General features: G+C 37.2%; 1 protein-coding gene across 2 annotated transcripts in view; it reads left to right on the forward strand.

Annotated features, from left to right (window-relative positions):
• Positions 1-26,823, forward strand: part of NOX4 (NADPH oxidase 4) — a 188,354-nt gene that overhangs the window by 140,743 nt on the left and 20,788 nt on the right. For both annotated transcript variants that reach the window (NM_001304775.1, XM_024986994.2), the window contains 4 exon segments: positions 14,468-14,587; positions 16,105-16,213; positions 20,370-20,438; positions 21,842-21,942. In NM_001304775.1, the coding sequence (NP_001291704.1) occupies positions 14,468-14,587; positions 16,105-16,213; positions 20,370-20,438; positions 21,842-21,942 (399 nt within the window).

Here is a 26,823-nt window from a genome sequence, read left to right on the forward strand (position 1 = left end):
GACCCAGGAAATCTGGGTGTGGAGTCCAGCACTCTATTTTAGCAAGCCCTTCAAAAATTTCTGATGCAAACTAACATTTGAGGACCATTAGAGAAAGATAGAAAGATTCCAAGGACCTTCTCAAATTTTTTAACTCCCTCCCTCCCACTTCTTGTTGTTTTTATTGATACGATTACTTCCTGGGAATGAATGCTCTAAATCGACACCTATCCTCTTTAGGGAAGTAGTTAATCACATTCATCATTTCCCCAGAAAAAAAATGGTCATAGGAGGGATGGCTCCAAACTCTTCTATCCCGCAAAGCAGGATTTTCCAGGAGTTCCTCGACACAATGTGCCCTTTTCATATTTTATTTTGCTTTTATGTTCCCTGGGTCAGGAAGATTCCCTGGAGAAGGGAATGGTAACCCAATCCAGTATACTTGCCTGGAGAATTCCATGGACTGAGGAGCCTGGGCCACAGTCCAGGGGGTCTCAAAGAATCAAACACGACCAAGCGACTAACACTTTATGTCTTCTCCCTAATCAAAATAATTTAAAATTGATTGTAATCATTAATATGCAATCATTAAGAAGATGAGCTTTGGAGGCAGTCTTACCAGAAATTTAATAATAATCTTCCTTTTTTTTGTTTAAAAATGTTATTAAGAAAAATGTTGATAGATAATTTTTTAAGTTTCTAATTAAAACTTATTATTCTATATTAGAGTATAGCAGATTAACAATGCTGTGAGAGTTTCAGGTGGCCAACAAATGGACTCAGCTGTACATCTACAAACTCCCCTCGCATCCAGGCGGCCACATAACATTGAGTAGAATTCTCAGTGCTACACAATATGTCCTTGTTGGTTATTTATTTTAAATATAGCAGTGTGTACATGTCCATCCCAAACTCCCTAATTATCCCTTAGCCTCAGCAACCATATATTCATTCTCTAAGTCTTGATTCTGTTTCTGTTTTGTAAATAAGTTCGATTGTTTCTTGCTTAGATTCCACATATAAGGGATGTCATATGATATTTCTCTTTCTCTGTCTGACTTATTTCACACAGTATGACAATCTCCAGGTCCATTCATGTTGCTGCAAGTGGCATTATTAGTTTCTTTTTAGTGGCTGAGTAGTATTCCATTTATACATGTACCACGTATTCTTTATCCATTCCTCTGTTGATGGACATTTAGGTTGCTTCCATGTCTTGGCTATTGTGAAGAATGAATGAACACTAGGGAGCATGTATCCTTTCAGACTATGTCTTTTTCCACGTATATGCTCAGGAGTGAGATTGAGTGACAATCTTTCTTTTTAATAGATGTGTGGGCTTGAGGAAATTGCTCAAGATTTTTGAGTTTTGGTTCCCTGTCTAGTAAAAGGGAGATTATACCTTCCTGTGAAAGTTGTGATGTGGATTAGGAGTGAAGGTATATATAGAACATTTAGATAGGCCCTGAATTAAAGGAAGGGCTTCCCTCATAGCTCAGTTGGTAAAGAATCTGCCTGCAATACAGGAGACCCTGGTTCAATTCCTGGGTCAGGAAGATCCGCTAGAGATGGAATAGGCTACCCACTCCAGTATTCTTGGGCTTCTCTTGTGGCTAAGCTGGTAAAGAACCCGCCTGCAATGTGGGAGACCTGGATTCGATCCCTGGGTTGGGAAGATCCCCTGCAGAAGGGAAAGGCTACCCACTCTGGTATTCTGGCCTGCAAAATTCCAAATAAATGTTCAATGAGGAGTATCTATTATTATGATACCTTATTTTAGGTTTCAAGAAGTAAGGGTCTCAGATAGTTATTGACTTTTTCTAAATTAGAATAACTTTTAAAGTAAAAGCTAATCAGATGAAGATAAAAAGGAAAATTATTTTCCAAAATGTACATTTGCATCAGCATTAAATGGATATAAATTATAGATTTTTATTATTAATGATAATATGTAATATTTATCACATGCTTACTATGTCCAGGCACCATGTTAAAACTTTTGTCAAGTATATTTACATTCAACTACATAAAATAAAAATATAGCTAAAATGATGGGGGCTTATTTTTCTCATGTGACAACATGTACCAAGATAACTGGTGGCTTAGGGAAATCCCTCATGGTCCAGTGGTTAGGACTCCACATTCTCCCTGCTGAGGGCCCAGTTTCAGTCCCTGGTTGGGGAACTAAAATCCCACAAGCTGAGCGGTGAGGCCAGAAAAGAAACAAAAAAACTGAGAAAAAAAGATAAGTGGTGGCTTATATTGATTGAGTCAGCATATTACATCTCAGGTGTCTGCAACTCCTGTCCCCTTTCCTTCTCTTGATTGTAAGATGCTTCATTCAGCTTCCGCCATCATATTCTCTTTCCAGACAGAGAAAGAAAAGCATGAAAAATATAGGCAAGTTGAGTCAGTGTCCTCCTTTCCAAGGAACTTTTCAGGACCCCAGCCTCAAACATGTTACATCCTATTAGCCTAAAGTGGATCCTATGTCTTTGTAAGAAAAGGTGGGAATTATTAATATAGTCATTTTTGTCTTAAGTGGATGCATTACAGTAACACCACCAAAAATTGGGAATGAGGACAGGAAAACGGATAAAGGGCAGACAAGCAATGGTCTTTACCTTACCTGAATTACCCCATTTAAGCCTTATAATAATCAGTGAGGCATGTATTATTCACATCACCTTCTGTTTACAAAGAGTGTAACTGAGTTACCAAGTGATAGGTGACTTGCTGAAGGTTGCAGCCACTAGCTGGTGTAGCTATGATTTAAACTTGATTTAGCGCCTACATTCTAATTTACTATAATGCTATATATTAAACAAGTTTTATTCACTTCCTTAAGTTTTTTTTAATAAGTCTTTTAGGCTGCATTTTCCCTCCTACTCAGATTTTAAAAGACTAATTTTTGCTGTTGAAATCTCTGTACTGAAAGAAATTGCTGTGAAAGTTTTGAGAACAGAGAATTTTACCCTGCGGTAAGCATTCTCCCTTCTAGTGAAGGGGTCGCAAGTGTATTAAGGCTCTAAAGTTAAAGGCAAGTAACCATGTGGAGCATGTGTTGTTCTTTCAGTACTTCTTTCAACCAAAAATTGTTGGTGCCTATTGTACGCCAGCAACTGGAGATAACAACTGAGCTAAATAAACTATTTTAACACAGCATCCTGCTTTTCCTGGGTTTTTGAGTTAGTAGTAAAACCCAAGGAGGAAACATGCTGATTCCTAGACAATAAGGCTAGCTATATTTATAAAAATATGTTTTATTTTGTGGTGTTTTGTTGTTTTCAAAGCACTTTTGTGCACAGTACTTTGTTATACCTATTTATCCTACTTATATTGGGTTAGCCAAAATTTTGTAGCATCCTGGTTTTCCTGGGTTTTTGAGTTAGTAGTAAAACCCAAGGAGGAAGCATGCTGATTCCTAGACAATAAGGCTAGCTATATTTATAAAAATATGTTTTATTTTGTGGTGTTTTGTTGTTTTCAAAGCACTTTTGTGCACAGTACTTTGTTATACCTATTTATCCTACTTATATTGGGTTAGCCAAAATTTTGTTCAGGTTTTTCTGTAACAGCCTATGAAAAACCCCAAACATTTTGGCCAACCCAATAAAATTTTCCTCCTGTTTATTGAAAGCTTCTACAATCAAAGAGTAAACATAGAAAATAGAGTGATAGAAAAATAAAAGCATACAGCATGTCTCAAAAAAAAAAAAAAAAAGACCACAAAAAAAAAAAATCAATGACAAAATAAGAAAACAGCTTTACATCTGTATGTAAACATGGAAAAAAAAAAAAAAGAAACTTATGGGACAGTGATTATTTTTTTTTTCTGTCTGAAAAATGTTGCAGCTGGTAAATTGGGTCCCCCACTGAAATTTTACATTTTGGGATTCTGTATTCCAGATCATCTAAGGAAGAGAAAAATGATGGCAGAGGAAGATGAGCCAAACATTAAAATCCATATACTCACAAAATATGATGATATTACACTTAATTCCCAAAGGCTGTCTAACTTTATAGGCTGAGACTTTATTGATGGTATTTCTGACTTCTTTCTTGGATTTTATTTTTAAACATAGTTCTATGTTCATCGTTTTGTTTTGGTTTCGTTTCAGAGTCTACAGTGATATATATGTAACGCTATTTGCCTATCTTCCTTTTCACCCACATTTTTTTCTGTTGGTATTTAGTGCTTATTTTTCTAGAACAGTTATTCTCTGCTCCTGGTAATGCTAATGTGAATTATGTTGGATTTTATTTGTATTCTCTATTAACCATTCAATTTTGGGGAAGATTCACATTCAGATAGCAGACATTACTCTCCAGGTCTTGAAAGAACGAATTCATCACTTTCTACAAAGTCTCAAAGAAGATTCACAGAATACAAAAGAAAATTAGATGGAAAAATCCCACTTTATTATCAACATTAATGGGGTTCTCTGGAAAGATGCACTGTGTGTGCTTAGTCACTCAGTCGCGTTTGGCTCTTGTGACCCCACGTACTGTAGCCTGTCAGGCTCCTCTGTCTATGGAATTCTCCAAGCAGAATACTGGAGTTGGTATCCATTCCCTTCCCATCCCAGGGATCAAACCCATGTCTTCTGCATTGTGGGCAGATTCTTTATCATCTGAGCCGCCAGGGAAGCATAACAGCAATGCATCTCAGACCTTAATGTGCTTACAAACCACCCGGGAGCCCTAATAAAACACAGATTCTGATTCAGCAAGTCCAAAGTTGGATCTGAGTCTATTTCTACCAAGGTCTCATGTAGAATTGATACTTTTGGCCCAAGACCCACACTTTTAATGGAAACATACCACGTATTAGTCAAAGGCTAAAGAAGGGCTTTTCATTCCTTTCAAGATCGAATTTTATCATAGCTGTGACCAGGGAAGAGAGAAGTGCTCTGCTTACTGAACAGAAAGGAAGAGAGGAGAATAAGGAAGCCTCTCTCCTCGTGGTCACCTGTCTTTGATAGCAAAAGAAAATGTGAAGGCCCTCTCCACCCAGCTGAGTTATCAGTGATTAATAACACCATATCTGCAATGGTTTTTTTCCTTAAAGTCTGTTTCATCTGAACTAAATGTTAACTACAAATATTTTGCTTTTGAATACATTTCCCTCTTATGTCTTTCTTCTTTAACTTTCAATTTTTTGTACCCTTATGTTTTATGTGAATCTCTTGAAAGATCCTTTACTCTATTTTATTGTCTTATTCTAGACCAACAGTAATTTACTGAACTTGAGATTTTAGTTAATTTACTTTGAATTACAGTTTATACAATTATTTTATAATGATTATCTGTCCCATATTTTCTGTTCCACTCTCATTTTTTTTTTTTTTTTTGGCTGTGAAGACAACATGTATAATAATGATCGAAATCATGGTCTACTTCTTAACTGGATTGAGCTTTCTACACTAATAGAAAAGAAGTGGCAAAGCAAAATACAGCACAAATAAATTTGAGGTTTAAAAGTTTATTCAAACTAAAATTAGCCAGCAATTAAGATAAAGACCTGCTGTACACCTTGCTTTCAGCAGAAAGATAAAGTTGCCATATGGAAAAAAAGAGGAGAGCTAGAAAAAGGATGGGATGATTTGTTTGAGAAAAAGAAATTGCAAAATATTTAAGCCTAAAGGCATGTAAGTGGACAGAAAAGGAAAAAGATTCACTATCATCTTAATAAATAACAGTTCATATTAAATATAAATTTTAAAATAGCACTCTTTGTTGGAAAGGCTGATGTAGTATTCAAGTCTAAAGATCTAAATTCAATCTTAAAGTGTTGATTTTAGCTGAATGTATTCTTTCCAACAGCTTTCAGAAGTAATTTTATTTTAATATGGCTTGCAGCTGGGTTTAAAGATACATTGGACTGGGGTGTGAAATTTGGTTAGGTGCTTTACTTCAAAATTCTCTAGGAACTGTCAGCTCATAATTCATGCTTCCAGGTAACTGCCTAGTATGTGGACAGTTTGAAGAGTTTGGCAGCTTTTATTTTATATTATTGAAACTAATTTCCTCATATTAATAAGCATTTCAAGTCACATATTAGCAGATCAAGGCTACATTAGCCAGTACAAAAAACAAAGAGCAAAAAAAAATTCTCCTTAACTTTCTACAAGAACTAAGTCTATCAGCAGGGATCCAGCTATACGTTTATGTATATGCATGCATGCTAAGTCACTTCAGGCCTGTGTGACTCTTTGTAACCCCATGGACTGTAGCCTCCCAGATTCCTCTGTTCATAGCATTCTCCAGGCAAGAGTACTGGAGTGGGTTGCCATTTCCTTCTCCAGGGGATCTTCGTGACCCAGGGATCCAACCCACATCTCTTATGTCTCCTGCATTGGCAGGCGTGTTCTTGACCACCAGCGCCACCTGGGAGGCTCCTTATGTATATGTATGTGTGAATTTAAGAGTAAAAAATAAACATTATATAACATACTTTATGCTCAATAATAATCTGACCAGTATATAGAAAGCCTACAAATCTAAGCACACAACACATTAATAACTTTAATACATGTTTGATATTGTAGGAGATAAAAATAATTGCTTGTGGTAATAAGCCACAAAGAATATCCTATCTAGATGAATAAGTGAAGTGAATGCTGTAACTCATAGCTTATCCCTCAAAGGTTAGGCCATGCATGTGGTAGACAAGAGCTAATGTGTGGGTTCTGAATCGGGTTGGAGGGCAGGTCAGAGATTCCTGCAAATGGTCCAGACTCCTCAAGTAAAATATGTTCAGTGAATAAAGTAGAGGTTAGATAGTTGGCTCTGCAGAAAGAGGTAGTGAAGACAATTGACTTATTTTGTCCTTGATTCTGAGAGGAACTGGAAAATAAATCTCCCCTGATACTTAATAAACACGAGCTCCATCTCACTTGGGTTAGAACAGTGAGTTCATAATATGTGCATAGCCCAATGAAAACAGACAAAAATTTAGTTTAAACTGATTCCAGATTCAGGAAGAGGAAAATGAAAATCCTCTTTTGGGGGGATACGTTTTAATCTTCAAAGGATTCCTATACATGAGGCACCAAGGAGCTCATATTTTTAGAAGATGTGGAAACGAATCAGCATGAGTAGTTGTTAGTAAAGTTGTCTATTTAAAAAGTATGAAGCAAATGTTTAATATGTCTAAAGAATAAAAGAGTATTCAAAGAATAATTGAGGGGCACAGTTCTTCCTGCACTAACCTACTGTGTTCCGCCTTTGCCTGGGAAAGTAATAAAGCCACTCTTTCTTTCTCCTCCATAAAAAATAAACTAATGATTGAGACAAAGGACAATCAAATTTCTCAAGACATTTTTGAAAAAGAGCCAATAGAACTTCTAGAAGTGAGAGATAACAATATCACAAACTTGAGCAGTTTATTACAGCCATGGAGAATTGGCAAATAGAACTGAAATAATTATCCATAATGCAGCACACAGAGACAAATATATGGGGAATATGAAAGAAAGGTTGAGATGTGGGAGATGGAGTGAGAAGTTCACCTTACATTAGAGGTTTAAAAGATAAAAAAAGAGATAGTGAAAGGAGATGTAATATTTTAAGAAATGTTAGTTCAAATTTGGGGCTATCAATAAATCCCAAGCAACAAAATAAAAATAAATTCACTCTAGGAAAAGTCATTATTTACTTACAGAAAAGTAAAAGCAGAGGCCAACACTTAACATAAAAGTAATCAAGGAAAGAAAAGAGAGGAGAAGAAACCAAAAGTTAGACAAACAGTTCAAGGCAGTAGTGTGGCGGGTAATTCAACATTGTTGAATTAAATTCAACAGTTCAAAGGGAGAGACCGTCAGACTGAAATGAGAAAATGAAAGGGGCTGATAAGCTGTTTGCAAGAGCTCCACTCAGAACATGAAGATAAAGACAGGCTGAAAAGCTGAAGAAGGTAAAGAATACAGCAGAGACATTCTAACCAAAGAAATGATGTTTCAGATATAGTAGACTTTAAGGTAAAAATGTTTTCAGGCATAAAGAGAGCTAATATCTATAGAAAAAAGTTCAGTTGATTATTTCTGTGGTTGAAAGAATTAGAATAAAGTCCCTTTTAGGAAGATAGTATAGTTTGTTGGATTTCATAAACAGAGATGGAGTTTATTCTGGTGGTAGATGTAAACCGCTTATTAAGTGTGTATCCTTGAGGAAATATTTAAACTTCTAGAACCTCAGCTTCCTACTCAGTGAAATAGAATAATACCATTTAACTCCTATATAATAATGACAAATAATTCATCTAACACAGGCAGCTCTGTGCCAGTTACATAGCTTTACTGATATCAGAAAAGTCAAGGAAAAGGGTGTTGGTTTTACACTGCAGCATCTTTACATAAGCAGAAAGATCAGGCCTATACATTTATTTTGGTTAGAAGAATAAGCCTTGGGATGTCTAATTTACTTCAAAGATCAGTTCAGTTCGGTTCAGTCACTCAGTTGTGTCTGACTCTTTGCGACCCCATGAATCGCAGCACACCAGGCCTCCCTGTCCATCACCAACTCCTGGAGTTCACCCAAACTCTTGTCCATCGAGTCGGTGACGCCATCCAGCCATCTCATCCTCTGTCGTCCCCTTCTCCTCCTGCCCCCAATCCCTCCCAGCATCAGAGTCTTTTCCAGTGAGTCAACTCTTCACATGAGGTGGCCAAAGTATTGGAGTCCTTCCAAAGAACCAAGGACTGGTCTCCTTTAGGATGGACTGGTTGGATCTCCTTGCAGTCCTTCCAAAGAACACCCAGAATTGGTCTCCTTTAGGATAGACTGGTTGAATCTCCTTGCAGTCCAGGGGACTCTCAAGAGTCTTCTCCAACACCACAGTTCAAAAGCATCAATTCTTCAGTGCTCAGCTTTCTTCACAGTCCAACTCTCACATCCATACATGACCACAGGAAAAACCATAGCCTTGACTAGATGGACCTTTGTTGGTAAAGTAATCTCTCTGCTTTTGAATATGCTATCTAGGTTGGTCATAACTTTCCTTCCAAGGAATAAGTGTCTTTTAATTTCATGGCTACAGTCACCATCTGCAGTGATTTTGGAGCCCCAAAAAATAAAGTCTGACACCGTTTCCACTGTTTCCCCATCTATTTCCCATGAAGTGATGGGACCAGATGCCATGATCTTCGTTTTCTGAATGCTGAGCTTTAAGCCAACTTTTACACTCTCCTCTTTCACTTTCATCAAGAGGCTTTTTAGTTCCTCTTCACTTTCTGCCATAAGGGTAGTGTCATCTGCATATCTGAAGTTATTGATATTTCTCCCGGCAATCTTGATTCCAGCTTGTGTTTCTTCCAGTCCAGCGTTTCTCATAATGTACTCTGCATATAAGTTAAATACTCAGGGTGACTTCAAATATAGCTATTCTCTTATAGAAACCTCACTGTCCCAGAGCCTTGTTATACTCTGAAATTTCATTAAAAAATAACATTTCCTTTGACAACAACCGAAAGAGAATATATGGAGGAATGCCCATTTTTGCCAAACTCAGGATTGATCTGAGATCAAACCGGAGCTTGATAGAGATGTGTTTCATAACCTTCAAGGTGCTATAAAGTTGTTCAGTGTTATCATCTACCTAATGCCTATTAAGAAAAAATATATATTTACTTTTACCCTTATATACTGTCCTCTCAGCCTTCTCTTTCTTTGGGCACAGCTAATAGTCACAAGGTCTTTTATGTTTTAGGCTAGCACATCACATAAAATATCTTTATTGAATATATTTCCAATATTCAATCTATTCTCTAATGTGAAATTTTAGTTACTAAGAAACTTGCACATTTCAAAATGTGCAATTAAACAGTAATTTTATGTTCACAGAGAAACTGGGGACAGCGCATTTCAGAATCATAACAACAAAACTATTCAGCCTCCCCGCCCCATCCTCATCCCTTGCTGGAATTTCCATAATAATAGTTTTTTTTTTTTTTTAACTTGTAAGTGCATGGCTATAAAACTTAAACACCCCTGAACAATTCCAAAATTCGACCCCAGATCACTTTTGCTGAGAAAAACAGACTCTTTTTCATATCCCTGCAAAGGCTGGTGTCAACTGGGGAAAAAAACAGAAATCGTACAACATAAGAGCTGGGAATTGACTTAATTCAGTACCTTAGTGAGGAAAGCAGCCCAGCAAAGAGCCTTTAAGGTAGCTTTGAGAAACGATTTCAAAGAGCTAGGGGTGGAGACCAGCATACACGTGATTTTGATGAAGAGGTTGGTGTAATCGAGCACACATCTCAGTAGAAGCTTGCCATTAGGTCTGAGGAACAGATATACCAATGAATGATTTTAGTGATTTTTCTAGTGTAGAAGATGCAAGAATCCAGGTTCATAAAAATTTCTCCTGAAATATTTATACCTATATATGAAAGATTTTTTTTTCTTTTTGCCTGTTTTCCCAGAGCGCAGTGCACGTCATCTTTTCTTGACCCCGAGCTCCTTTCAGGGTGTACCATCGTCAGCAGCTGCAGTGGCTAATGGCTTGGTTCTTGGAGAACTGGATGCTGGGTGACACCCTTTGTTTCACACACTCATTGAGAGAGTGTCTGTTTGTTTTTTCACGTTTAGCCCCTGCCTGATGGAGCACAGGCTGCTCAAACAAAGCAGCTGGGTGGCAGTGGTACACCTCCATTTCTCCTTGGACACAGGCAGGGTTAGTTCCAGAAAATGCTCTCGTATGACCCATGACTGTCACTGAAGTACCTCTTATTTCCAAGTGGAAAGTTGTATTTAGATCTGAGTTGCACAACCTAACAGGTTCTCTTTACAAACTAGATACGGCCCATCTTTCTTCACTTTTTCATCTCCCTCACACCCTATCCCCCATCCCCATCCAAATATTCCATCTAGGAGGCATGAAACTTCAGACTGGTCATGGCCCCTTGTGGTCTCAAGTGCCTCATTTATTGAATGGAGATGATAATACTGTACTCACATCACAAAATGTTACAGGTATAGCATTATAGTGAAAAATACAAAGCATTGAATGTATGCAATATGGCTATATAACACGCTTCTAAAATTGTGTTGTATTTCCTTCTTGTGTATGTTTTTGTCTTAACCACTTCCCTCTTTATAACCTTTTTAAAGACTGAAGTTGTGATTACTCAGTTCCTAATCTCTTTCTGTTTTTTCTCCTTTTTTTTAATTTCTTTTTTTTGCTGCAGCAGATAGTACCTGTGCCTTACTCAGAGTAAACCTTCCTTTATTATATGTTGAATTACATAAGAGCACATTAATTTCCCCCCATTTATTTAATCTCCTTCAGATCAAATTCCTACATGCATCTCTCATCTCACACTGAACTTAGTTCATTTCTTGTGTTGATGCTGGACTCTCCAAGGGCTTGATGGTATTCTGGAGGCACTCGCTGATGCCATTAAATTAAAGCATGTCTGATATTTGCGGCCCTGTACAATTCTTAGTAGGCTTTTTCCATGTCACATCTAATTGGTACTTGTTTCTTTTCTTTTTTTTTTTTTGGATGAAGGAAATCAGAGGTAGGATAAGTAACTTGCCTGGGATACCAATGCTAGTGAATGACTAGAACCCCACGTTCTTGTCTTCTTGCCCAAAGTTATTTCAGAATATCAGAGAGTAGTTATTTAGGGTGCGGGGAGGGTGTGTGTGTGGGCTGGAAAGCAGATAAGTAGGAAAGAGGTAACTTCATGATTCCTTACTCTGTTCTTTGTTAGTCAAATAAAATGTCCTTTGTTATACCTTTTAAGAAGTGTTGAGAATGAAAAGTAATTTTTCTTTACCTATCTAGGTTCTTGGCTGAAACCCCCCACAGTAATGAGAGAGATTAACAGTATTAACAATAAAGATATTTATATCATTAGGCTGACTACACAAATTTGCTTTTTTGGACAATTATTATTTTTTAAGAAATTTATTTTTACTAAGAAAGAAGCTTTAAAATGGCAGTGTTTTATATATATGTGGTTTTTTAAACATAAAGGTATCTAGAACTAAGCAGTCCATAGTATGGCAATTTTACAGTCATCAAAGATAAATTTAGGTCATCAAGTCAACACGTATTCAGGTACCAAGAAGGAGGAAAGAAAGGGACAGAGATAAAGAGATGCAACTTTCCAGCAAGACAGCTTCCTTCAAGGAGCCTTCCAATTTTTCTTTGTTTTGCATCTGCAAATACCTCTTTTTATCGTTACACTAAAATCCATTTATAGAAATTTTGGTTAACTGGTTTATAGGTCTTAGTTACGAGGTTATAGGAACACAGCAGTTATTTTATTGAAATTGAAATTGCCACCTGGACATTTCAATAGGAAAAAAAAAAAAAAGAAGGGATGGAGTGATTGGTATTTTTTTAACTTTTTATTTTTTATTGGAGTATAGCTGATTAACAATCTTGTGATAGTTTAAGGTGGACAGCAAAGGAACTCAGCCATGCATGTAGATGTATCCGCTCTCTCCCAAACCCCGCTCCCATCCAGGCTGCCACATAACACTGAGCGGAGTTCACTGGTCCTTGTTTGTTATCCATTTTAAATGTAGCAGTGTGTACATGTTGTTTTCAAACTCCCTAAGTATCCCTTCCCGCTGTTCTTCCCCCCTGGCAACCATAAGCTCATTCTTTAAGTCTGTTTTATAAATAAGTTCATTTGTATCATTTCTTTTTAGATTCCAGGTATAGGGATGCTGTACAATATTTTTCCTTCTCTGTCTGACTTACTTCACTCAGTATGACAATCTCTGGGTCTGTCTGTGTTGCTGCAAATGGCATTTCCTTATTTTTAATGGCTGAGTAATACCCCATTGTCTGTATGTACTGTGTCTTCTTTATCCATTCCTCTGTCAGTGGACATTTAGATTGCTTCCATGTCTTGGCTACTGTAAACAGTGCTGCGGGTTTTCTAATTGCACTTACATTTAAATCACATTAGGCTGAACATAGTCACGCAGCCAGAATTGATGCAAGTCAGTCTTGGATGTGTAATATTTTAGCTGAGCACTTTGCTTCCCTGAATAACATGTATGTTTTGTTATTAAGCAATAATAACACCTAAATGTCCATCAACAGATAAATGGATAAAGAAGAAGTGGTATATATATATGTAATATCAATGACACCCCACTCCAGTACTTTGCCTGGAGAATCCCATGGACGGAAGAGCCTGGTAGGCTGCAGTCCACGGGGTCGCTAAGAGTCGGACACGACTGAGCGACTTCACTTTCACTTTTCACTTTTCACTTTCATGCATTGGAGAAGGAAATGGCAACCCACTCCAGTGTTCTTGCCTGGAGAATCCCAGGGACAGAGGAGCCTGTTGGGCTGCCGTCTATGCGGTCGCACAGAGTCGACTTAGCAGCAGCAGCATATACACATACAATGGAATGTTACTCAGCCATAAAAGAATGAAATCATGCCATTTCCAGCAATGTGTATGGACCTAGAGATTATCACGCTAAAGCAAAATGAGAAAGACAAATATTATATAATAATGCTTATATGTGGAGTCTAAAAAAAATGATACAAATGTACTTATTTACAAAACAGAAACAGACTCACAGACATAAAAAACAAACTTATGATTACCAAAGACGGGGGAGGAAGTACAGATTAGGAATTTAGAATAATACATACACACTGCTGTATATAAAATAGATAATGAACAAGAACCTATACTATATAGCCCAGGGAACTCTAATCAGTATTGTACAATATGTACAATAACCTATAAAGGGAAATAATCCAAAAAAGTATAGATATGTGTATATGTATAACTGAATCACTGCTATACACACAAACACACAAACTAACAGAGCATTGTAAATCAACTATATGTCAATTTAAAAAAATAAGAGAATGGAAGGATGAATATTGAGTGAGCAGTTAACAAGTTTCATTGTAGTTAAGCGGGATTTCATACACAGAGACATACACATGCGCACACACACACACACACACACATATTTGAATATACAAAGTAATGAGAGATTCCTTTGAGATTGTTGTAGGCTCTATACTAATAAACCTGGCCAGAGCAAGAAGAGGAACAGGGTCAGCTTCTTTTCTGTTTACATGGTAAAGGTTTCAAGAAATATTTTTGCTACTGACTTTACCATGGAGAATAGCATTATTGAATTTACACACAATCAAACAAGATATTTTAATTTAGTCCAGTATATAGTAATAAAATAAATCAAAGCTTTAACTAGTCCTTGGCTCACCATCCTGGTCCTATCTACATTTCCCTTCACGTTAAGTAATATTTCCCTCAAAATAGGAATGCATTGAAACCGATGTACTTGTTTTTATATTCGTAGTTCATAAACAACACTTTTTGTTCCTTTAGACTTATTGCTAAGGGAAACAATGAAATGAGGCCTGGGCTATTACAAAGCTTAGACACTAGATTTAGCATACTTGCCACATATTATAGAAACTTAATTTAACTCACTTTCATTTTTTTTCCACCCTTGTCTGCCTCCTCCACAGGCTATATATTGATGGTCCCTTTGGAAGTCCATTTGAAGAATCACTGAACTATGAGGTTAGCCTCTGCGTGGCTGGAGGCATTGGAGTAACTCCGTTTGCGTCAATCCTCAACACTCTGCTGTACGTCATTTTGATCCATTAGTCCACATAGAGAGCTGTCTATTTCAGACATCTCTTATAGTAAGAAGTAATTCCTTACAGAATTCTTCTACTTGTTCAAAACACTCTTATTTACCGATTGATAAGGGGGATAAATGAGTGCTTCTCAACATGTGGTCTATGGTTTTCAGCATGTTCTCTTGTAAAATAACATCCTTATCACAATTATGCCTTACTCTGTCCTTTTCCTCTATTAAAGTCATTCCACTGGCCCCTATTTCTCTGCTTTCTCATCAGGGGTAAGTGGCATTACAAATTCATTTAGTCAACAAATATTTTTGACCATTTATGTGCGATTCACATTACAGTTACTGGTAATATAGCAATGACTGAGTAGTGTCTCTGCCCTTGAAAAGTTTACTTTCAAATAGGGCAGGCAAAATATAAACCAGTGAAAAATTCACAAATAACATCATTTCAGAAAATATTAGAAGTGTGGTGAAGAGAAGAAAGATTAATGGGATATAGAAATAAAGGGTCAGGGTTATTGTAGAGGTATCATCAGGAAATCCTCTCTGAGGAGATGACAAATGAGCACATCATTCCTGGGTCTGTTACTCAGCAGATTTATAACAGACTGAAGAATAGAAATTTCAGAAGTAAGATTGCTTAAGCAGGATATACTTATTCAGTTATTTTAGTTTTGGCTTACAAGCAAAAATTAATTGACAGGGATTCTCATGAAACCACAAACAAAATCTATTCCATTCACTTTTCAAGAAAACACAATTTTCATTAAAAGTCTGTTTTATGAAGTACGAAAAAAGAAATAATAATTTGAAGTGATGTGTTTGAATGATATTTTGATTCTAAAACCTTGATATAAATTTGGGACCTTTTGAGAGGTTCTTAAAAAAATAACTATATTCCAAGCCAGAAATTAGTTGTTTCTGAAAACATATTGCAAGTTATTTGGACACCTAAAGTTTAAACAAGGGAGTAATATTTTGTTAACCTCAAGCTTACTTCATAATTATAAGGAGGAATCCAGACTTGGAATTGTGAATTGCTGGAATGCATTACATAGTAGGTGGTTGTGAAATCTCTTTCTTTAATGATTATTAAGAAGGGGATAAACAACCAGCTTTCCGGAATGGTTTTGGCTCATTTTGCCTGGAACCCAGGGCAAGATGACCATTGGCGCCCTTCTGAGTGATAGAATTAACAGAAAAATAAGAAAACTTTTTTCCTGAGATGCAGAGATGATCCAGGAGTTTAGTTTATTGCCAAGTGGAATGGGTAATATGCATATAGTATCCACAAACACGAACACTTTAATTCATGGATTATATTGTATCTCTGACTCAGTATATTGCATTTTAAATTGAGAATTAGAGTAAGTGGTGTATCAGATACTAGAATGTAGATGACTGTTTTCTCTGTAGATTACCTACTAATGAGAAGCAAAATTTCAAGGATATAGGGATTCTTAATTCTTTTGCCATCATAATCAGTCCTGTGTTATTTCATTTTTAAAGGGATGACTGGAAACCATACAAGCTTAGAAGATTGTATTTTATTTGGGTATGCAGAGATATCCAGTCCTTCCGCTGGTTTGCAGACTTACTCTGTGTGTTGTATAACAAGGTAAAATTAGGTTTCTTTTTACTTTTGCAGTCTTTTAAATTTTAAAAGTAGCCATTTTATTTCAAATTATAAAAGTAATAGGTGCTCATTATAGAATAATATGCAGAGGAGTAGTGAGGAGGAAAAATATCCCTTAAGCTTAAAAAAAAAAAAACAGAGATAGAATCTTTTAATAATTTGGTGTACATCTTTTCAGATATTGGTATCTGTGAATTTGTATATCTAGGACATGTTTTAACAGAATATTTTAACATGGAAATGAATGCATATGGTTGGTAATACATGCATATCGAAAACATATTATGCAAATATGAATGCAAATGGGATTGTGACTGAGGACAGATGGAAGAAAACATCTGCAGACAATTACTGTAACACTTTTCAGCCTTTATTCTCATAGTTCGTATCTCCAACTTCAACATTCCAAGTGGATCATCAGCCAACTTCTGGCCCAGTGTACAGAATTTCAAAAATCCCGAATTCTAAGCTGTATTCCTTCCAGAGATGAAAGCAGGCATTTTCATCTATCTTACCTGTAACTTTTACTTGTTTATTAATATATCTATTTTTAAGTTATTCAGGTAATACATATATGCATCATTGCTACAGATTTTTGTAATCTACATGAAGTAACATCACCATCTAATCCACATAACCAGATGTTACTCATGAGCATTCTGAAAATTCTAACATACTATTTGTATTGTTCCGCAAATTGCTTTTTTAAAGTGTATTTCTATCTAACCAGACACAAAAGGGCAAATATTGTGTGATTCCTTTCATATAAGGGACCTGGAGTAGTCTAATTCATAGAGACAGACAATAGAATGGTGGTTGCCAGAGGTTTCCCAGAGGGAAATGGGGCGTTACTGTTTAATGGGTATAGAGTTTCAGTTTGGGAAGATGAAAAAATTCTGGAAATGGATTGGTGATGATGGTTGCACAACCATATGAATATATTTAATGCTAATCAACTGTATACTTAAAAACAGCTAAAATGATCAATCTTATGCTATGTGTATTTTACCACAATAAAAAAAAAAGTGCAAATTCCTGGGACTCACCAAGGGCCTGCTAAATCAGGAGGAAAAAAACAGACAGATGAGAAGCCACTGAAAGGATTTGAGTAGACCGATATGATTGTAGGTCATCTTGAGAGTATATGTGAAAATACAATTCTCGGAGTACTGCAGCTTCCAGAGGAGCAGAAAATGGGTAATAAGTCAGGAAAGGAGATTAATCAGAGTGGCCAGTGAGGCGGTAGGAAACCAAGAGGTAGTAGTTCTGTACTTAAGGTTAAGAGAGGAGAATCCTTCAAGAAGAACATCATCACCGCTTTCAAGTGTGTGTTTTCTCTAGATTAATGTCTAAAACTGGACTTCCTGAGTTGGAGGCTGTGAGGACTTTAGGAATGAATTTAAATTTGTAATAGGTACTGACAGAATGTCCCCCAAAGATGCTAAAACAATTTACATTTCCACCAAAGGATATAAGAGAAATTTATTCCAAACATTATATTACCAATCTTTTACATTTCTAGTCATTTCTTAAACAAGGGGATCTCACTGTATTTTTCCTTGAAACAAATGAGATTGAACCTCTCTTCCTCTGCTTATCAACCACTTGTATTTCTTGGGAGTTCCCATTTCTACCTTTGCCTGTTTTTCTAGATTAAAATTTTCTTTCTTGAAAAGATATAGAACTTATAATTGCATCCAAGAGCACATTTAAATAATAGATGCTTTATAGGGCAAGTAGCAGAGCAGGAAAGGAATAAAGGAAATAAAAAATATATAAATGGCTGGATATTCAAAGTAGTTGAATCTTAAAATTTCTTCTCAAGTTTTTTGGTGGATATGTTTAATACTTAGGAATCCATGGAATAAATAATATAAATGCTTAAAACTAGTGTAAACAATGGGGTGTTGATTATCTTCTACACACACCTCTGCACACCTGTTTTGATTTTTCACATCAAGAGCTGGGGATGGACATGGGTCCTTTGACCCTCTGAGGGTGATGTTAAAAGGAAAAGACTTTTATTTTCTGCATTTGCAAATGAGTTACCAAATTCAGCATGTGTGTGTGTGTGTGTGTGTGTTTTAGTAAATACTGTTTTTTGTCTACAATGAGGGATAAGCTAAAATGGAGACATTGATGTTTAAAATGCGTTATTTAAATCTGCATTCTTCTCTCTGGAGCCTGTGGGCACCGAACACATTATTGATGCAGCAGTTATTGGCGTGATCTCAGAGCAGCATCCCGGGAGACATTTAAGACAAAAATCAGTGCAAGTCATGTGTTTTGTGAGGGGCTGTCCATTACTGGCACTTGGAAATTCCTCCATTCCTTCACAGTTAAGATTCGTGCATCCTGATTCAATTCATAAAGGGCTTTAAAATGACTTTACTGTTTGGATATAACTTGAGGCATCTGTGGCATGGAATATAATTATTATATTTTAAGAATATTATGGGTTCTGAGAATCATCACTTATCACTTTCAAAATAAAATAGGTTTTTATTGGGATTTTATAATTTAGCATTGCCACCTATCAGAGAATGTGTAGTTTTAGTTCTGGAGGAAATCTGTGAGATGAGGTCATTGTCCTAATGAGGAAACTGGGGCCTGTGTAAGTTGAGTGCCTCTCTAGAAGTCTCAAGGTCAGACAGTGATAGCAATAGAAACACGTCTCTTGGTCACCTGCCAGGTGCCCTTACTACTGTAAAGGGTGCCAGAGGGGTTCTATAACCTCACTTAGTCACTCTGTATTTGCAAAATAACTTTTTTCATTCCTAAAACTTTGAGCTTGAGTCCCAATATATCCCTTAAAAATCATTATTTTCACGCTCTATAAAAACAGTTGTTGTTGAGTTACTAAGTCACGTCCAACTCTTTGCAACCTCTGTCCTCCACTATTTCCTGGAGTTTGCTCAAATTCGTGTTGAGTCAGTGATGACATCCAACCATCTCACCCTCTCTTGCCCTCTTCTCCTCTTGCCCTCAATCTTTCCCAGCATCAGTGTCTTTTCCAATGAGTTGCCTCTTCACACAGGTGGCCAAAGTATTGGAGCTTCAGCAACAGTCTTTCCAATGAATAATAGCAACAGGACTTGGAATCAGTTGGTTCCTTTGCTGCAATAAGATCCAGCAAAACTGTACCCTCTCCAGCAAGCCTACTGTGCACACTGACGCTCAGTGATAGTTTGGCTGCTGCAGAAGTGCTGGTCTCTTCTGGGCCTTTCCTCAGATTCGACACATCAGATACTCATCTCTGTTCTCCAGAATGTACCATGGTTGTTGTGTTCCTTCCTTCTCCTGATTTTGATTTCTTTCCCTTCTCTTTAGCATTTCTTTGTTTTAGGGAGGTGAAAGGAGGCCCTAAGAAGAATAACATTTTTTTAAATGTAGATTTCACAACTCAGGATTCAGCCAGGGCAAGGCCAGGGTCGTGAGCAGATTCGTTTTGCCTTCTGGATGAAAGAAGCATCTGGGTCAAAACCCTTTTACGCCCTTTGTTGAATTCACTTTTCTTTGGATATTTTTCTTGGTCCATTTATTTTTCAAGATATCAAAGTGTTTGAGAGCTTTCCCAGACACTTTTATTTTGGCACATACACTCCCTGCCTCATACATTTTTATATAAGGGGAATCACTGCTGCATAGGAAGGAGGTAGGAATGATTCCATTCCATTCCTACCTCATTTGTTTTCATTTGTTTTGGTTTCTGTGATGCCTAGCATGCATTTTGTGTATCACTTTTGACTTTTTTGAAAAGAAAATCATGTTCTGTCTGAGTGAAATCGTGAGTAAAATTTAGAGACTCAGCAAATAAAATAAATAAGTGAGAGGATTTAAAGGAATATTACTATAGTATTTAGCATATTTGATTTTGTGTCTATGAAGATAGCAGAACTAATCCCATCCATTTCCTTCATCATAACTAATTAAATCTGTCAGGGACAGGTTATTAATGTTAGAATGCCATGTATGTGGTACACATATATGTGTGTATTATACACATTTGCTCGTAGATGTTGGCTGTGGTAAGACCAGATACATCTTAACAGATTGCAGAATCACATATGTTAGGTTAGGAGAGAATCTGTGAATACAGAACACAGTTTAATGTCTATTTACTTTTATGTCCTCTCAGTTTTGGCAAGAGAACAGACCTGATTATGTCAACATTCAGCTGTACCTCAGTCAGACAGATGGGATACAGGTATGTGACTGGATGTTATTGTAAATTAAACAAGTCTCTTGAGAACAGATGATTTACTGTAGGGGCTGTGCTGGAAGAAAATTTCTGCAGGTGGTTTGAAGAGACGATTCCCAGAGGAAAGCCACTTTTGGAATGTATCCAGCAAACTCACGGCTCATCCTTGAAGTCAACCGTTTTCTGCCTTTCATCTGTCCTCACCTGGGACTGAAGTGGACCTTGGAGCTCATCTCTCTCCTTTTCACTGTCACCTCACCTAGAGATGAGAACACAAGTGAATAGTTTTGTGATTGTGTTCATCGAGGGGTGGTTTTATGTGGCAAGAGAAGATAAGGTCATACACAATTAAGCTTGTTTCTCTTAAAGGGAAACTAAAAAACGAAACATCCATCATGCATTATTTACTTCACTGCTAGACGCTGTATTGAGCATCTCATACATATTTTCTCATGTGATTCCAACAGATTCAAGAGGTAAATGATATTGTGATCCCCATATCATAGGTGAGGAAACGCTATATAGACAACACTGAAGAGATGGATAGCCATGTAAACCCGGGCGTGAATGCTTTCACAAGTTTTATTGTTGTATTTTCCATCATATATTTTCTGTAATTCTTTGAATGCAAAATATGAATGCTTGTCTGTTACTTCAAAACTAATTTACGCCTATTTTTTTAGTCAGATTTCTACCCTACTTGGTACGTAAAAACATTTTATTTTATACTGTCATGAAGCAAATCAGAATCATTATGCCTCATGGTTTTGCAGTGATTAAGATATGAAGCATAAATTACATCTGGTTCTCAGTTTGTCTCTCTGGGACTCGGACACTTCTCTTTCTCACTTGACTCTCTTTACCATCAATTCAGATCTAATACTCTTGTTAATTGCAAACAGCAGTCCATTAGAAGTTGTTTTGATAGATCCCAAATTTGCAGCTCTGCTGTATTAGACTGTCATGTTCAGGATCATTTCCCCAAATTTATGATGATAATTTGCAGTATCTTACTCATATAATGAGCCAAATATGACAACTTTGCAGTACAAAAATGCTTCAACAAAGCTTATGTGTTGCGCCCTCTTTGAGATGAGGCAATTAGAATGCATTCTTTAATGCTGCAGTTGCTTCATAATGAAGCAACTGACTGAAGTCTAGGAAAGTCAGTCTAGGAAAGTCAGTCATTTGTACTAATGGTTTTCAAGAAGATAATGGATTTTAAAGGGAAAGAGGGAGGAAATGGTGCTTCTAAATGATTATACTTAATAGGTTGCCATTTGACACTTATATTCTTTATGTCACAGCAATTTGGTAGGAAGCCACAGAACCAGGAAAGATGATGTTATAGAAATGAATTATTTGCCCAATTCTGTGTCATATAAAGCATAGTGCTTTCTTTTTGGCAGAAGATAATTGGAGAAAAATATCAAGCACTGAATTCAAGACTTTTTATTGGACGTCCGCGGTGGAAACTTCTGTTTGATGAAATAGCAAAATGTAACAGAGGGTAAGGACCTTCCTCAAAAAATTTGACATGTGGCTAATGATCAAATTAAAATATTAAAGATTACTTACTAATCGGTTTGAAAATTACAGAGTCACTTAAATACTCAACTATCACTACTGAAGATGGAAGCAAAGCAAGAACCACCTCAAGTATCTGTAATGCCAAATAATTAAAATTTGGCTTAAAAACAGTCTATAAAGTATTTATGAACCAAACTGTCATACCTACTTTTAAATTTGCATAGATCCCATAGCACAATTTAGGTCATCACTGGGAAAGTTTTTGTAAATCACATTAGCAAACAAGGGAGCTCTTCAAATAGTTTTGATGCATTTAAAAATTAGATTTTTGGTATATTTTTACCAGAATGAATACTTTTTTTAAAAACTTAGTTTTTAAAACTCTTAGAGATTTTAATATTTCTCTAAATCAGAAATATTTCCAAACATATTTTTTCTTGTAAGCTATAATTCTATAAAAAAATCTTAGAGTTATGGGCTATCTGTTTATGATCTGAAGAGATTACAGTTGAAAGAAAGCATTCATTTTGGGGTATAGACTAGGGACCCTGTTTGGTAATCTGTAAATTACCATCAGATCAGATCAGTCACTCAGTCGTGTCTGACTGATTGCGACCCCATGAATCACAGCACGCCAGGCCTCCCTGTCCATCACCAACTCCCGGAGTTCACTCAGACTTACGTCCGTCGAGTCAGTGATGCCATCCAGCCATCTCATCCTCTGTCGTCCCCTTATCCTCCTGCCCCCAATCCCTTCCAGCATCAGAGTCTTTTCCAATGAGTCAACTCTTCAAAGGAGGTGGCCAAAGTACTGGAGTTTCAGCTTTAGCATCGTTCCTTCCAAAGAAATCTCCTTCAGAATGGACTGGTTGGATCTCCTTGGAGTCCAAGGGACTCTCAAGAGTCTTCTCCAACACCACAGTTCAAAAGCATCAATTCTTCAGCGCTCAGCCTTCTTCACAGTCCAACTCTCACATCCATACATGACCACAGGAAAAACCATAGCCTTGACTAGATGAACCTTTGTTGGCAAAGTAATGTCTCTGCTTTTGAATATGCTATCTAGGTTGGTCATAACTTTCCTTCCAAGGAATAAGTGTCTTTTAATTTCATGGCTGCAGTCACCATCTGCAGTGATTTTGGAGCCCAGAAAAATAAAGTCTGACACTGTTTCCACTGTTTCCCCATCTATTTCTCATGAAGTGATGGGACCGGATGCCATGATCTTCATTTTCTGAATGTTGAGCTTTAAGCCAACTTTTTCATTCTCCACTTTCACTTTCATCAAGAGGCTTTTTTGTTCATCTTCACTTTCTGCCATAAGGGTGGTGTCATCTGCATATCTGAGGTTATTGATATTTCTCAAGGTAATCTTGATTCCAGCTTGTGTTTCTTCCAGTCCAGCGTTTCTCATGATGTACAGGGCAATGATCTATACAAATTCTAAAAGCATTTTGAAAACCATATACACATTCACACATTTTAAAGTTGGCATTGAAAAAGTTTTATCAGAACTTTAAATAGTTCCAAAGGCTGCAGTTTCTAACATATTGCAGATATTGACATTTTAAAATTAATAAAACTTTTAACATATCTGCTGGAATCTAAATATCATAGTTTCTCTATACCAACCTCATATATTTGTGCCTTTTGTAACTTTCATGGTCAGTTAGAAATTTTATATCACTCTTTTGTCTACTGGAACTAAAACTTCTATCCTGTCTAACCTGCAGAATTTTACCAAATTCAGTATAATTTTGCACTTTAACGAATCATACTTTTACTGGTAAGCTAAACATACTTATGCAATAAGAATGTATATAAATTGAAGATTTAATTTTTAAAATTTCCTGTGACTCTAAGGAATCAGTGATCATTTTTTATAATTATTAATATATAGTTGATTAATTCATAATTTTAAAGGTGTATTTGATAAATATAAAAGGATGTTTGATTTTAATTGAATGAGGCAGCCTGTTAGATGACAAGTTTTTTTTTTAAAACTACAGTTTACAAATTTATGGTTGAATATAATGTATTGAAATAATCTCTGATTCGTCATGGTGTTTTGGTGACACCTTCAGAGACTTTGTTTTGGAATCATGGTTTGAAACCCCTTAAGCAAAATCTAAAAAGGAAAACAGTGACCCATGTAATTCAGACTGCATCCGTGTTTGAAAGCACTTCTGCATTTCCTTCCCTTTGTGAAATAACTGTGGGTTAAAGATGAAAGCAAAGATGGGCTTGATAAAGGACAGAAATGGTATGGGCCTAAGAGAAGCAGAAGATATTAAGAAGAGGTGTCAAGAATACACAGAACTGTACAAAAAAGATCTTCATGACCCAGATAATCACGATGGTGTGATCACTGACCTAGAGCCAGACATCTTGGGATGTGAAGTCAAGTGGGCCTTAGAAAGCATCACTACGAACAAAGCTAGTGGAGGTGATGGAATTCCAGTTGAGCTATTTCAAATCCTGACAGATGATGCTGTGAAAGTGCTGCACTCAATATGCCAGCAAAATTGGAAAACTCAGCAGTGGCCACAGGACTGGAAAAAGTCAGTTTTCATTCCAATCCCAAAGAAAGGCAATGCCAAAGAATGCTCAAACTACCACACAATTGCACTCATCTCACACGCTAGTAAAGTAATGCTCAAAATTCTCCTAGCCAGGCTTCAGCAACACGTGAACTGTGAACTTCCAGATGTTCAAGCTGGTTTTAGAAAAGGCAGAGGAACCAGAGAAAAAATGGCCAACATCTGCTGGATCATTGAAAAAGCAAGAGAGTTCCAGAAAAACATCTATTTCTGCTTTTGACTATGCCAAAGCCTTTGACTGTGTGGATCACAATAAACTGTGGAAAATTCTGAAAGAGATGGGAATACCAGACCACCTGATCTGCCTCTTGAGAAATCTGTATGCAGGTCAGGAAGCAACAGTTAGAACTGGACATGGAATACAGAATGGTTCCAAATAGGCAAAGGAGTACATCAAGGCTGTATATTGTCACCCTGTTTATTTAACTTCTATGCAGAGTACATCATGAGAAACACTGGAGTGGAAGAAGCACAAGCTGGAATCAAGATTTCCGGGAGAAATATCAATAACCTCAGATTTGCAGATGACACCACCCTTTGGCAGAAAGTGAAGAGGAACTGAAAAGCCTCTTGATGAAAGTGAAAGTGGAGAGTGAAAAAGTTGGCTTAAAGCTCAACATTCAGAAAATGAAGATTATGGCATCTGGTCCCATCACTTCATGGGAAATAGATGGGGAAACATTGGAAACAGTGTCAGACTTTTTCTGGGGGGTTTCCAAAATCACTGCAGATGGTGACTGCAGCCATGAAATTAAAAGATGCTTACTCCGTGGACGAAAAGTTATGACCAACCTAGATAGCATATTGAAAATCAGAGACATTACTTTGCCAACTAAGGTCCATCTAGTCAAGGCTATGGTTTTTCCAGTGATCATGTGTGGATGTGAGAGTTGGACTGTGAAGGAGGCTGAGTGCTGAAGAATTGATGCTTTTGAACTGTGGTGTTGGAGAAGACTCTTGAGAGTGCCTTGGACTGCAAGGAGATCCAACCAGTCCATTCTGAAGGAGATCAGCCCTGGGATTTCTTTGGAAGGAATGATACTAAAGCTGAAACTCCAGTACTTTGGCCACCTCATTTGAAGAGTTGACTCATTGGAAAAGACTCTGATGCTGGGAGGGATTGGGGGCGGGAGGAGAAGGGGGCGACAGAAGATGAGATGGCTGGATGGCATCGCTGACTCGATGGACATGAGTCTGAGTGAACTCTGGGTGTTGGTGATGAACAGGGAGGCCTGACGTGCTGCGATTCATGGGGTCGCAAAGAGACAGATACACTGAGCGACTGAACTGAACTGAACTGAATGATGAAAGCATTTTTTAGAAAGCAGAGGTCCTTTGTAATACACAGGGTTCTAGTTAAAGGTGAGGTATCGGATAAAGAAAAAAGTCAACTCATTTTGGTAATATTCTTTCCATTCTTTCCTCAAAATCACTCACCTTAGATGAGGTAATCTTCTCATACTCACCTGAGTCTTCCCATGTACCACAGACTCCTTCCCTAATGACATTTCAGTTCAGTTCACTTTAATTGCTTAGTCGTGTCCAACTCTTTGCGGCCCAATGGACTGCAGCATACCAAGCTTCCCTGTCCATCACCAACTCCCAGAGATTGCTTAAACTCATGTCTATTGAGTTGGTGATGCCATCCAACCATCTCATTCTCTGTCATCCCCTTCTCCTCCTGCCTTCAATCTTTCCCAGCATCAGGGTCTTTTCTAATGAGTCAGCTCTTCGCATCAGGTGGCCAAAGTATTGGAGTTGCAGCTTCAGCATCAGTCCTTCCAATGAATATTCAGGACTGATTTCCTTTACAACTGATTGCTTTGATCTCCTTGCTGTCCAAGGGACTCTCAAGAGTCTTCTCCAACACCACAGTTGAAAAGCAGCAATTCTTTGGTGCTCAGCTTTCTTTATGGTCCAACTCACATGCATGCATGACTACTGGAAAAACCATAACTTTGATTAGACGGGCCTTGTCAGCAAAGTGTTGTCTCTGCTTTTTAATATTCTGTCTAGGTTGGTCATAGCTTTGCTTTCAAGGAGCAAATGTCTTTTAATTTCATGGCTGCAGTCACCATCTGCAGTGATTTTGGAGCCCAAGAAAAGAAAGTCTGTCACTGTTTCCATTGTTTCCCCATCTATTTGCCATGAAGAGATGGGGCTAGATGCCATGATCTTTGTTTTTTAGAATGTTGAGTTTTAAGCCAGGTCTTTCACTCTCCTCTTTCACTTTAATCCAGATGCTTTTTAGGTCCTCTTCA

Source organism: Bos taurus, chromosome 29, assembly GCF_002263795.3.
Source record: "Bos taurus isolate L1 Dominette 01449 registration number 42190680 breed Hereford chromosome 29, ARS-UCD2.0, whole genome shotgun sequence".
NCBI lineage: Eukaryota > Metazoa > Chordata > Mammalia > Artiodactyla > Bovidae > Bos > Bos taurus.